Below are 13,163 nucleotides of genomic sequence, written 5' to 3'. Positions count from 1 at the left end.
CTGAAGGGAGCTTTCAATTCAGGATTAGTAAATATTTTTTTAAAACTCAAGTATTGAATTCACAGTACAGAATAAACTCAGCTTGAGATAGGTAGTCTTGCACTTAATTTGAAAATTAAGTATTGAATTCACAGTGCAGAATAAACTTAAGCATATTGTACAAACAGGACAACTATAAATATTAGGCATGCCTAGTCACAAACAGATTTAGAGGGATTCTCTTATTTTCTCACCAGAAAATGGATAAAACCATTGTTTAAGGATAATAAATGATAGCAAGCTTGTTCGATTGCAATTTGCTTTCTCTCATCGTGTCACTGGTGCACTATCCACAAATACACTTCGGTACTGCCCAATGCAGTTCCAAACTTGTCCACGTTGGACTGGTCCTTCTCTCATATTAGCCACAACTGTAAGTCCTGGGGGCAGGGATCCCCTTTTCAATAAAATGTGCTAAATCACCACAAAGTTTTCAAACCATTTTCTTCACAAGGAAAGACAATGAAAAAAAGGAATCCTAGATTTCTCCAAAGAGCTTGTGAGTTAAGGCAAAAGGCGGTATCAATTTTAATCAAATCTCCAAAAGTCAAGAATAAATTTTGTGGTTGGCAGAATAATATCCCTCTCCACCCTCCATAAAAGTCCACATCCTAATCCCTGGAATCTGTGTACATGTTATGTTACATAGCAAGATGAAATTAAGTTTGCTAGTCAACTGACCTTAAAATAGGGAGATTAGCTTGGATTATCCAGGTGAATCCAATGTAATCACACAGGTCCTTAACTAGAGAAGAGGAGGCAGAAAAGTCAGAAGCAGAGAAATGGCACCATGAAAAAGATTCAACCAGCCATTGCCAGCTTTGAAGATAGAGGAAGAGGCCATGAGCCAAGGAATCTAGGCAGCCTCTAGAAGCTGGAAAAAGCTCAGAAAGAGGTCCTCCCCTCAATGAGCCTCCAGGAGGAACTCAGCCTTGCCAACACCTTCATGTTAGCCCAGTGAGACCTACTTCAGACTTCTGACCTCCACAGTTGTAGGATAACTAACTCTTATTGTTTTAAGCCACTAAATTTGTGGTAATTTGCTATAGCAGCAAATGAATGCAAGTGTTGAAATGCTTCTGGGCATTCTGGACTTCCTTAATGTTGTTGGTCTATTTAAGAAAAGCTGGCGCAGAGGACAGTATTCATGCAGCATTCATGCATCTTCTTCCAAATCATTCCCAGGCATGCCACCCACCATGGCCTGCCGGTCTTTTCCCATCACAAAATATTAAACGATGTACTCTTGACGCAAATTGCTGGGTCTCAGCCCCAGAACTTATGATCTGGGGTGCGGCCTGAGAATTTGCATTTCTAACAAATTCCCCGATGCTGCTGCTGATATTGCTGGTCATTTTGAGGTCCACTGGTCTAGTGGAAGAGAAAGGCATGTAAACAATTAAAATACAGTGTGTTAACTGGCATGATGTAAGCACACACATAGTACAGCAATCACAGTGAAGAGGCATCAAAATCATGTGCTTGTCTGGAGAAAGATTTTTAAAAGAAGTGAATAAAAAAGACAAGACACGGAAAAGTGAGGGGGGAAAAAAGGAAAAGAATATGTCTGGCAGAGGGCAACCCCATATAAGAAGACATAAAGGGGAAACTGCTTTTGTTTTTAGGACAGTGAAAATATATAACTGGAGAAAAGAGTGCCCAAGGGCAGGTGGTGGGAACTGAGGCCAGAGAGGGAAACAGGCCAGATATGAGGGCCTTTCTGTGCTAAGCAAAGGAATCTGACATTATCCCACATGCTACAGCGATCCATTGATACCTAAACACAGACTTACACATTAGAGGGCATACTGGGCAGCTGTGTTGGATGAGTGGGGCCGATGATAAGACCAGCAGCAGAGAAAGCAATAAGAAGGCTCTTCCAGGAGCCCACCAGAGAAGCAATGAGTGCTGGCACCATGGTAAAGGCAATGGTTTGGATGGCATGGCCATGAGAGAAGCATAAAGGTAGAGTCTGTAGACCATGGTTACCAATTAAATATGGGAAGTGAAAGTGGAATGTGGAAGACTAGAGAATGACTGCCAAGGTTCGGGCTTATACATTTGGTTTGGTTGGCTATTGGAACCATTCACCAAGAGAGGAATGCCTAGAGGAGGAGTCTACTGTCTGGGAGAGGTGATGACTGAGTTAGGATTCATGGGGCATAAAGTGCCTACATTATACCCAAGGGAATATGGCCATAGGAGAGTTTTAAATAGCTATGAGTTACCAGGACATCAAAGCACAAAATAAAATTTAGTGTTCAAATCAAATAAAAATGTTTACTTAAAGACTTTTTAAAAATAAAAAATGGTTTCATTTTGTCAGATACTTTTTGTAAAACAGTGCGCAGTGTCCTCTCATTCTTCCCCATGCCTAATGTGTGGCCAGTCTCTTTCAGAGTCAAAAGCATGGGAAAGGGAAAGGGAAAGGAGAGTAAGAAAGGATTTAGTGATGACTTACTTATGATAGAATGCACCTACTAGTAATTATAGTGACTGAGATAGATGCTCCTTCTCAAAGCATGTTTTAGAGTTGGCTACCATTTTGTTCCATTCCCGGGGATTGTGGATATGTTCTGTCTTTACCCTGAAGACAGAACCAGGCATACTGATTGCAATACAACATAGGGCAAGGTATGGACTAAATTAGAGTTAATGTTTTTAATTTTTAGAGACCATATAGACATAGCATTAAGAAATTAAATAATGTATGTATATTGAGCCCCAACTGAAGCATAACAAATGGCATTATGTACTAAAATGCAAATAAGTCATTTGCTTTCAGAAGTTAAAAATCAAAAGTTGACCCTGTAATTTAATTTAAATAATAATTAATAAAAGGTTATAGAAAAGGTGCATTCTGGGAACTTTTACAGAGCACCATATAAATGCATGTAAAAATATATACAGAAAAAAATCACCTATAGAATCACAGATAGCTTTAATTTACATTTATCCTTTCCTATATTATATTAGTATTTAATAATGAGCATGTAGTGCTCTTATAAATTAAAACATGAAAAAAATTTTAAAGCTAATCTTCTTAATTAAAAATACAAGTATTTTTAAGTATATTTTAATGGAAACCTGAGATGATGCCGACATTGGTTCCTAAAACAGATGTTTGCCCAACTGCCTCCTTACTGTCTAATATGGAGTCAAGTGGCATCCAACGTGGTGTCAGCCTTGGTGTCAGACATCTAGGCTTATGCACAACTAGGGGACTAATAGCTTGCTCATATGTGTTAAAAAATAACAGAGACAGGCGGGAAGGCTGGACTAAACAGGGAAGAGAAAGTTTTAGGACATCAATTTAGAAAGCTATTTCAAATTGTTGGGAACCATGAAAGGATGAGGTTAAAAGGTTTTTCCTCTAAGGTAGCCCATGCTGACTTGAACCTCCTTAAATGCAAAGATAAAAAGACTATGCTCCATAGTGACTATGGCTGGATGTACTCCCTGAATGCATCCCTGTCACAAAACTTAGGGCTAAATCTTCAAAGTAAGATCAGGCCACCATAGCTTGGCTATTACACAAATGGCTCCCACAAATATAGGCGATCCAAAGACACCTATTCAGAAGATAAAATTAGGAATAAGAATTTATGCTTATAAGCATGGTACTTCACATATTACCAAGATGCTAGGTAATACCAGCTACATATGCAATGCCCGCTTAAGCTAAATCCTCCACAATTTTGCTCAGGGTTACTATGCAGTTTACTGAAGGTTAATCCTCCTTATAACTTGACTATTAATGAGAAAATTGAAAAATAGGTGAAGATGACAAAACCTGCAGAAAATGTTTACTATTTTAAACCCTTTCAAAGGTGAGTTATTTTCATGTCTAAACATCAAATATTTATCATTCATGTCTTGAAAACATCTCACATCAGTGCTAATTTTATTGTAAAACTGGACAGTGTGTAATTCTCTAACGACAGGGGAGAAATGGGAGTAAAAATGGCTTGTATCAGTTAGCTACTGCTGTGTAACCCATCATCCCCAAAACTCAGTTACTTAAAACAATAAGCATTTATATTGTTGCTCACAAAACTACAGGTAAGCTGGTTAGTTCATCTGGTCTCAGCTGGGCTCCTGCATGGGTCTGCAGTCATCTTTGGGTTGGGTTGGTAGCTATGTTAATCTTGGTTGAGCATTCTCACATGTTTTGGAGTTGGCTGACTGTAAGTTGGTCTAGGATGGCTTTAAATGGGGGGAAAATGAGTTTTCAGTATGTTTTCTCATCTTTCAGCAAGGTGGGCCACGTTTGTTCTCAGGGAGGCAGGGCTCTAACAGAAGGTGGAAGGACAGAAGGCCTTTATGCTCAGACCTGGTACACTGACACTTCTGACACATTCTATTCGCCAAAGTAAATCATATTCAAAGAGGTGAGAAAATAGACTCTACCTCTTGATAGGAAGAACTGTGAAGACACATAGGAAGGAGTAAAGAATTGCAGCCAATTTTGCAATCAGTCTGCCATATGCATAAACCAAACAGAATACCCAAGTCAAATATTAGGAAAAAAGTTTAAACACAAACGAGTGATGGTCAGTAAAATAAGCAGACCATCTGTTTCTTATTGTGTGATGATATGTGAAGAAAAATGCTAGTTTTATTCAGTAGAGGGAAAAAGTTTTACACCTCTACTTTATCCCATCCAAATAGAACTCCATCTATACCACATTTTTACCTAGGGCTGACCTTGAAAGATACTTTAAAAATGACTTAGTTCTTTCTATTGGAAATGAAATATATCTATTGACTATTTTGTCAAAGAAAAAAATGTATAATTTTACTCAGCATAATGTTATTGGAACCGTTAGGAGATGTGCCAAATTCTGACACTTTTTAGAATGATTCAGATACTAAAATTTTGCCAAGAACATTTCAATACCTGAGGCATTTTTTTCTGAATTATCCATTTAATCATGCACTTCTCCTTCCTTTGTTTTTGTAGATGCAATTCAAACAGATTGTGTTTTCCCATCTGGGGTTTCTGAGCCATTTGAAAATAAAGCATAGTTGGATCTAGAGTAATAATAAAATTATTTAACAAACAGTATGGTGTGGGCACCGGCCAATAAGAAAACAGCCTGACTCTAAATTTTGCTATGCTGTGAGTTCTACCACCACCATTCCTCTTAGAAAAGAGATGAAGGATGCCTCCCACATCACCTCCCAGGAGAGAGGTGCTTTAATGAGACCACTCCAAGGGCTAAATATTTATTCTCTGGAACATTAGGGACACTGTGGACTGGTGTCTGGAAAATCAAAGGTGCAGGAGACAGGCTAATTTCTTTGACAGCTGAGGGAAAGGAAGCTGGCAACATTGAGATTGGCCAGCACACCCAGAGTTTATCAGGGAAAAGGAGATGTGTTTCTCAGGGGCCAGATATGGCCCCTCACTAGAGGGAGCTGGAGGGATAAACACAACTCAGCTAAGAGAAGCTGTAGGTATTGCCAGATTTTCAGGGGCTGAGGAAGAACTAGGGAACTAACTGGAAGAGAGATGCATTCATATTCATCAAGGGAACTACAAGTAGAGATCCAGATCAATGAGAGCCATTCTTTCTTACCAACCATGGAAGTGTCAATGAAAGAAAAAATTAATTCTTAAAACCTGAAGTTGGGCCCAGAAATTACTAACCCAGTTTCGTATAGTACCAACCAAGTTAAGACTTTAACTATTTCCCTCACCTCTCCTGCCCCAGTCCTTTGCATTCCAACTCTGAAGGACCAAGACTTCCACCTAATGAAATAGGGGAGAAGAAATCAAAGCAAAGGTGGTTAAGGCAAGAAGTTGATCACAACATTCTTCCTAACTGCTCGTCTTCCACGAACCACAGCTAGGGAAGTAAGGAAAGGACTTACCCTTAAATCAGTTCTAAAGTTTGACTGTCCCATCAGACTGGACATTTTAATAACTGATCAGAGCTTTCCATTTATCTAAGAGTGCAGAGAAAAGTTATGAGATGGCCCCAATTTTCACTTCAGAAAGAATAAAATATAAAAAGAAGAAAACAGCAAGAACAAAAAATTAAATTGCTTTATTATATATCACTCTTCATCCTTCTTTGATGGACTAGTACAAAGACCCATCTCTCTTGGAGATAACACTTTTGTGGAGGAAACAGCAAAAAGAAGCAATAAGTAATTATGTAATAACAGGTAGTGATAGAGAATGAAGGAAAATAAAGCAGGGTTAGGAGATGGGTGTGTGGAGGGCAGTGCTATTTTCCACAGGGCAGCCAGGGAAGGCATTTGAACAGAAACATGAAGTGACAGAGCCAGCCTTAAGAAGACTTGTAGGAAGATGGTCCAGGCGGGGGACAGAGGGGGGAGGGCGGGGGAAAGCAATAAGTGTAAAATGTGAGGCAGGAAGGAATTCGGTTGCCCAAGGATTTTTTTTTTTTAAGTTTGTATGACTGGAATAGGGAGAATGGATAGAGAAGGGTAGGTTATGAGTTTTGAAAATTCACTAGGAGTTTAACCGTATACAGTCATGAAAAAGGTATTGGACTTGAAGTGTAACGCAAAACTATTTGAGAGCTGAGTTCTATTCTTTTTTTTTTCTTTTCTTTTCTTTTGAGCTGGAGTCTCACTATGTTGCCCAGGTTGGAGTGACAGTGGCACGATCTCGGCTCACTACAACCTCCACCTCCCAGGTTCAAGTGATTCTCCTGCCTCAGCCTCCCAAGTAGCTGAGATTACAGGCACCTGCCACCAAGCCCGGCTAATTTTTTGTATTTTTAGTAGAGACGGGGCTTCACCATGTTGGCCAGGCTGGTCTCAAACTCCTGACCTCCTGATCCACCTGCCTCAGCCTGCCGAAGTGCTGGAATTACAGGCGTGAGCCACTGTGCCTGACCAAGTTCCATTCTTACATATTTACCATGGTTGCTGTGTACAGAATGGATGGTAGACCACTGAGACTAGACACTGGGTGTTCAGTGACTAAATTTTTGAGTCAGCTGCTTCTGAATCACCTAGGATACTTACTGAAAGAACAGATTACTAAACCCTATCCATTGCCAAAACCTACTGATTCAGAATCTTTTGAGGATAAGTAAAGGATGCTAGTTTGTGGTGATGCTCCAGGAGATTCTTTCATGCTGTCAGAATCAGGAATCACAACCCTATATTAATGACTGTTTTATGAGCACCACAAGAGAACTTTTGCTCAGTATCAGGCTTATGCTTCCCATGAAAATGTGCATGCTTTTATCTTGCCTATTTACTTTAGCCACTTTTCATCCATCATTAACAACAGTGCAGGAATTAATTGTGCACATTTTTTGCTTCCAACTTTAACTTGGACTCAATTTTACTATTTATCTGACTTTCATTTTCCCTTTCTCTGGTATTTCTGTTTATTTTTTAGTATTTATGGATCCATATTGTTTTTAAGACGTAAACTGCCACCTCAGTAGTCTTCAGAGTAATATAGTGTACCATATATACATTTAATTTAGACTTATGCCCACTATAGCTTCAAAGCCTTCTCTGAGTAAAAGGAAAGGATTCGCATTATTTTTCCCTTAAAGAAACACTAATGGTAACTTTGTGATTCTTTTACCCATCACTGTCATTCAGACATCACTGGATGAGTTCATAACCAATATCATTTAAATATTTTGTCTGCTACAACACATTCATCTGTTCTGCTTTGCTAAATAACATATTGCCTAAACTTAACTGCAAATAAATAATTTTAAAGGCTTCTTTTAACATGTAAATTTTTATAATACTGATTTTTTTGTCTAATGCATCATGTAAGTGGTTTCATAATACCTTCAATCCTAGAAAATGTCAATAAACATAGAAGAGCTCTTCATAGATTGTTGAGAAGACTTAAAGTGAATTTGGCTTTTATTACATGAAACAAAAAATTATATTGGATTTTAACAGTAATATTTTAACAGCTTCTAAGTAGAGGCAAGAAAGGAAATCAAGTGTGTACTAGTCCAAGTACCTATAATAGTATAATAGAAGCACTTACCAACCAACATTTCACATCATCACATGCCGTGCTCCTAATAACAAGGCTTTTTCACTAGAAATATTGCATTAACATTAGACTCTCAAATTGCTAGGTATGAAAAATCACTCACTGAAAAAAACAGCCTATTACTTATTTTAGGCTGGTCAAGGTTAAAATGGCCATTTATGTATTTCTAACTTCAACTCTAAGCTCAGAGAGCATCTGATCAGCCAAGACAAGAATTTATTTTGCCTGTACCCAACAGAGTAAAATGATAAGTTAGCCATCAGTTCATCCTTTGCCAAAAAGAAATATCTCCTAAATGTATACACTATAAACCATCTAGTAAATAATATCTGCATACTATACATTTCATATTTATATTATGCACTGTTGAAGGGGGAGAAAAATCTTCATGAGGGTTTATTCAAATGATATGAAATATCCTAAGAGCATCAGCTCATCCATATGAATTCCGTACAAAGTACAGAAGTGGAAGTGGAAGTGGTCATCATAGCTGGACTGTAATAAGCCCCTAAAATGCAAAAGCTCATTCTGAATACAATAAAGCAGTGAAATTCATATAAGTCATTACTTTTCTCCTATACAAAGTCATCTGGTAGTCTTTACTGTTAACTTCATGCTAAAATGTCCCAAGTTTAGACTGTTTACCAAGAAAAGAAATAGGAAAGAATTAATAGTTTTTAATTTCAGGTTAGAGGAAGAACGCTTATCACGCAATAATGAAACCCAAGCAAGTCCAAGTTTGTAACTGTAACAATGCCTCTCATTAACAGATTATCCAAATTCCTCCATGGCATTCAAACTGTAGTTTAAAACCTAATAAACAAAAAACCACATAAGAACAGGATCAAGTTCTACCATGAAACGAAGAATTATAATAAAGTTTATTCAGCCCTGAATATTTAATTTAGGAGCATGAGCAAAGTAGAACACACTTCATCTAAATGACACCATTCAAACAGTGCTATAAAATAATGCTACTTAGTAAGTGTGGTGCATTATGTGATTTGAACGATTCTGTTAAAAAAAAAAAAAAAGAAAAGAAAAAGCATTAACAACATTGTCCCCACCAGCTTGGAGCCTACAGATACAATTACTTTGGTCATGTCTTTCCAAATGATTTAGTAATGCTTTTTAACATTGCAAACATAAATCTATCATAGTACTGGAATTCTGATACATTTTGGTGCTTCTGGGGCTGCCTAAAAATGAAAAGGCATCCAAATGAAATACACTATACACTTACTATACCTTAAAATTTCAGTTCCTAAAACGTGAAATAATTATCTACCATTTAGCTGTCTGATTTAACTGTACGTTGTAGTAGATTTTTACCTCCAGGATTTTTACTGTACTTTGGGAAATTAGTGGTAAAACATGTTTAAAAAACAGCATGTGACTATACTTGAGTTCACATAAAATAGCATTTTTACAACTATATTGCAATTTAATCCTTTTTCACAGGTTAACATATCACCAAAAAATAAAAATAAAAACCACAATACTTTTGAAAATGTAACAATGCATATTTATTTCAAGAAATCATCAGAGGTCACCTTTAGGTCAATTTACCACACCAGAGGAACAAAGTTGTTAAACTACAGCTGTGCTGAACTGAGCCACTTATCCACAGTACAGTATAGAAGTTGAAGTTTTTTTTCCCATCAGGTCTTCAGCTCAGAATACTATTATCATGCTTAATATGGTCTATGTCTTCTCTGGTATGAATGATGTGATCCACCATGTTGGGTTGGAGGAGGTGGACTGCACATTGGTGGAGGAGGTGGCACTCCTTTCCATGCAGGCCATCTTCTATGATCCATTGCATCTGTTTGTGTAAACTGAGGGCTCAAGGTTTCTTGATTTTCAGTGAACTGAGGTAAAAAGTTAGGGTTATAGTGGTGAAAAGCAAATTCACGTGCAGATGGATTACCATTTTGAGACTGGGGAGCACATGGTGGAGGAGAATTCATATAAGGTGGCACCTGAGCAATAATATGTCCAAGTGATAGATCATAGGTCGTGGTTAGAGCTGGCACTTGGCTAGAAACCAAGTTAGGAGTACCTACATCCTGAGGAGGATATGGCATTGGATGGTTTACTGGTGATGATGGAGATGGAGGTGGTGCATAATGCTGTTTTTGAGGCATAATATGACAAGGGGACGATACCACTGGTTGACTTTGATACTCAGGATAATAGTCAGGAGGTGATGGCTTCTTAGCACCAGAATCTGAGTTATTCTGAATATGATCAACTGTTAAATTGCCATGTTTTCTTGTAAAAACACTAACGGTTTCCCACTGGATGGGAAAAGGCGGACTTAGAGATAGTTCTGGGGGAGGAACCTGAAGATCCTTATGTGGCTGATTATGTTGCTCGTGTGGCATTTGTTGCATAGACAGTAGTGACATCATGGTGTGCTGCTCTGGTGGAATATAGTTTAGATGGTCCCTGTCTAGCAGTCTTTTAGGGATTTCAGCGATTTCAGTTCGTGGCGGAGCAGTATGAAGACGAACTTTTTCAAGCGAAACACCGGTAACTTGTTTTCGAGCTCTCTTATGGCGGCGTTTGATATGAGCCTGCAAGCTTTTCTGAGACAAATATGTTCTCTTGCATCCCTGAACAACACTACACATGAAGACAGAACCTCGTTTATGCTCCTCAATTCGCAGCACAGGATAACTACAGCGTGGACATATTTTATATCCGATTTTGTCATATAAATTAGCACAGTTATAGCAAAAAGCATGCTTGCATGGAATTATTCGCCCATAGATTTTAATAGGCAAATCACATTTGTCACAGAAATGAATTGGTGAATCATCCTTTTCACCTATGATGTTTATCTTAATGTCCCCCCAACAGTAACCAGGAATTTTTTTCTTTTTTCTCACCAGTTTAACTCCTTTAGAGTAGTACTTCCTGTCTTCATTATATTCACGTTCTTGGTCACCAGCAGGCATCTTGTTCATATTCCTTGGAGATGAGACACAGATTTAGGTTTGTCTACTTCCTCAAAAATGGCTTTTAAAGGAATTCTTCTGCTAACATCAAGGCCACGCAACAATCCAGAACTATGAGTGCCTAGTAACCCATTATCAGCGTCATTAGGATCCAAGTTTCGGCTCACAAGGGACCGGGAGTCATGTGCCAGTAACACGTGCGCATTACAACGCATGTGCACCATCTTCCCAAGCCTAGGAGGTGAAAGTGCGATCCGATCCCGCCCCAATCCTCCACTGTTTTGACCTTTAAGGGCTTCCTTCTCTTCTCACCTACCCTGTCCCACCACTCTAGTGAGGGAGTTTGGGCAGAGAAAGCAAAAGCTTCAGTGTTGAGGTTGCTAATGCTACTCTTTAGTATTCAAAGAGAAAGGGGTCTTTGTGGAAACAGAAACTGATGGGCGTGCCCAGCAGGCCCTGCAGAGCTTTGCCTTCTAGGACTGACTTATTTTTATACTATTGCATTTTTGTGAACTGCCTTAAATCCCTCATTGGAATAAGATAGGATATGTCTGTATGTGTGTATATGTATATGTACATACATACAAAATACACACACCTTTAAGATTTTGTGATTTCACGATACAGTAAGTTTAAAATCAACTTTGTCTGGAAGAAGGGAGCATTACATTTATCTCGTCAAGGAAAAATAATGTAAGAAGTAGTGAATAGGGTCGGGCGCCTTGGCTCACTCCTGTAATCCCAGCACTTTGGGAGGCCAAGGCGGGCAGATTGAGGCCAGGAGTTCCAGACCAGCCTGGCCAACATGGTGAAAACCCATCTCCACTAAAAATACAAGAATTAGCCGAGCATGGTGGCACATGCCTGTAATCCCAGCTACTCAGGAGGCAGGACAATCACTTGAGCCTGGGAGGCAGAGGTTGCAGTGAGCTGAGATCGCGTCACTGCACTCCAGCCTGGGCGACAGAGTGAGACTGTCTCAAAAAAAAAAAAAAAAAAAAAAAAAAAAAAAAAAAAAAAGTAGTGAATAGATGGTAACTTTACTGGGCTAGACATTTTTTAGACATTTGCTGTTCTTGCTTAATTTTAAAAAGTGTTATCGGTATTTAGCCCATATTTCCTCACGTCCTACCTTGCCTCTAAGTACAAACTGGATCACAAAAATAGCAACACACCATATTTTTCTGTCTCCACTCCACTCATAGTTGTGGCACCTCTATTCTCCTGAATGTGCAGACATTCACCCTTTTAGCTTTGTTGGCTGTCAACCCCTGCTCCCTGCCCTCCCCTAAAATACTAGAAAAACATCACTGACCAATCGAAGTGAAGTATCTTATGAGACTTACTGCAGTATGAGAGAGCTCTGCCTTAACAGTGTCTAGGCAATGTCTCAGAGGGGAAATGACAGGGTAGGTTATTAGGGACTAAGCTGGGTGATTTCAGGGCAGGTCTTGCAAGGCAGGCCTGTAATTGGGATTGGGTAGATGTTGTGACATAATAGCTGTAGATTGGTAGGCACAGCAGGAGGAGAATATTGAAGCAAGTTTTGATGGGGAAGGTGGTATTCTTGTTAAGTAAACTCTTTGAGTTGGTTTACAATTTTATTTTTCAGGAAAATGTATTTCCTGGAGCAAGTACCTACGTTTGCTTATTCTCAAAATGGATTAATATGGGAACAGAAAGCGATTCCCACGTCTGTTAATTGTTTTACGCAGTGACGGAGAATTATGTTGGTTTCAGTACTCAGTTATCACATAGCGGTGATCATTTTCCTTTTCTCTGGCTCTGGTTTGTCAGGTTGTTGATTCTTTTTTTTTTTTTTTCCTCTCAAGTAGATGGGACTAGAGGCATGTGCCACCACTCCTGGCTAATTTTTATATTTTTAGTAGAGACGGGATTTCGCCATGTTGGCCAGGCTGGTCTCAAACTCCTGACCTCCAGTGATTGACCCACCTCAGCCTCCCAAAGTGGTGAGATTGCAGGCGTGAGCCACCACGCCCGGCCAGGTTGTTGATTCTTGACTACACTAATGGTGAAAACGCAACAATGTCCCAATAACCACCAAAGGCACCAGTGTCCACCAGTATGCAAAGTCACTACTGCCCCAGCAAAGACACAATACTCACTGAAGGTGCCACTGAGTCCAA

The 13,163-nt window shown here is 39.1% G+C and overlaps 2 protein-coding genes across 2 annotated transcripts in view; one reads left to right on the top strand and one right to left on the bottom strand.

Annotated features, from left to right (window-relative positions):
• LOC115898625 overlaps positions 1-13,163 on the top strand; it is a 1,104,002-nt gene that overhangs the window by 1,078,095 nt on the left and 12,744 nt on the right. The window lies entirely within an intron of this gene.
• CBLL2 (Cbl proto-oncogene like 2) lies at positions 9,556-11,096 on the bottom strand. The gene has a single exon (XM_010381548.1). The coding sequence runs from the start codon at positions 11,023-11,025 to the stop codon at positions 9,748-9,750; it is 1,278 nt and encodes a 425-aa protein (XP_010379850.1). The 5' UTR covers positions 11,026-11,096; the 3' UTR covers positions 9,556-9,747.

This window comes from Rhinopithecus roxellana, chromosome 7 (genome assembly GCF_007565055.1).
Source record: "Rhinopithecus roxellana isolate Shanxi Qingling chromosome 7, ASM756505v1, whole genome shotgun sequence".
In the NCBI taxonomy this organism is placed as follows: domain Eukaryota; kingdom Metazoa; phylum Chordata; class Mammalia; order Primates; family Cercopithecidae; genus Rhinopithecus; species Rhinopithecus roxellana.
This window is presented reverse-complemented; position numbering and strand designations above follow the sequence as displayed.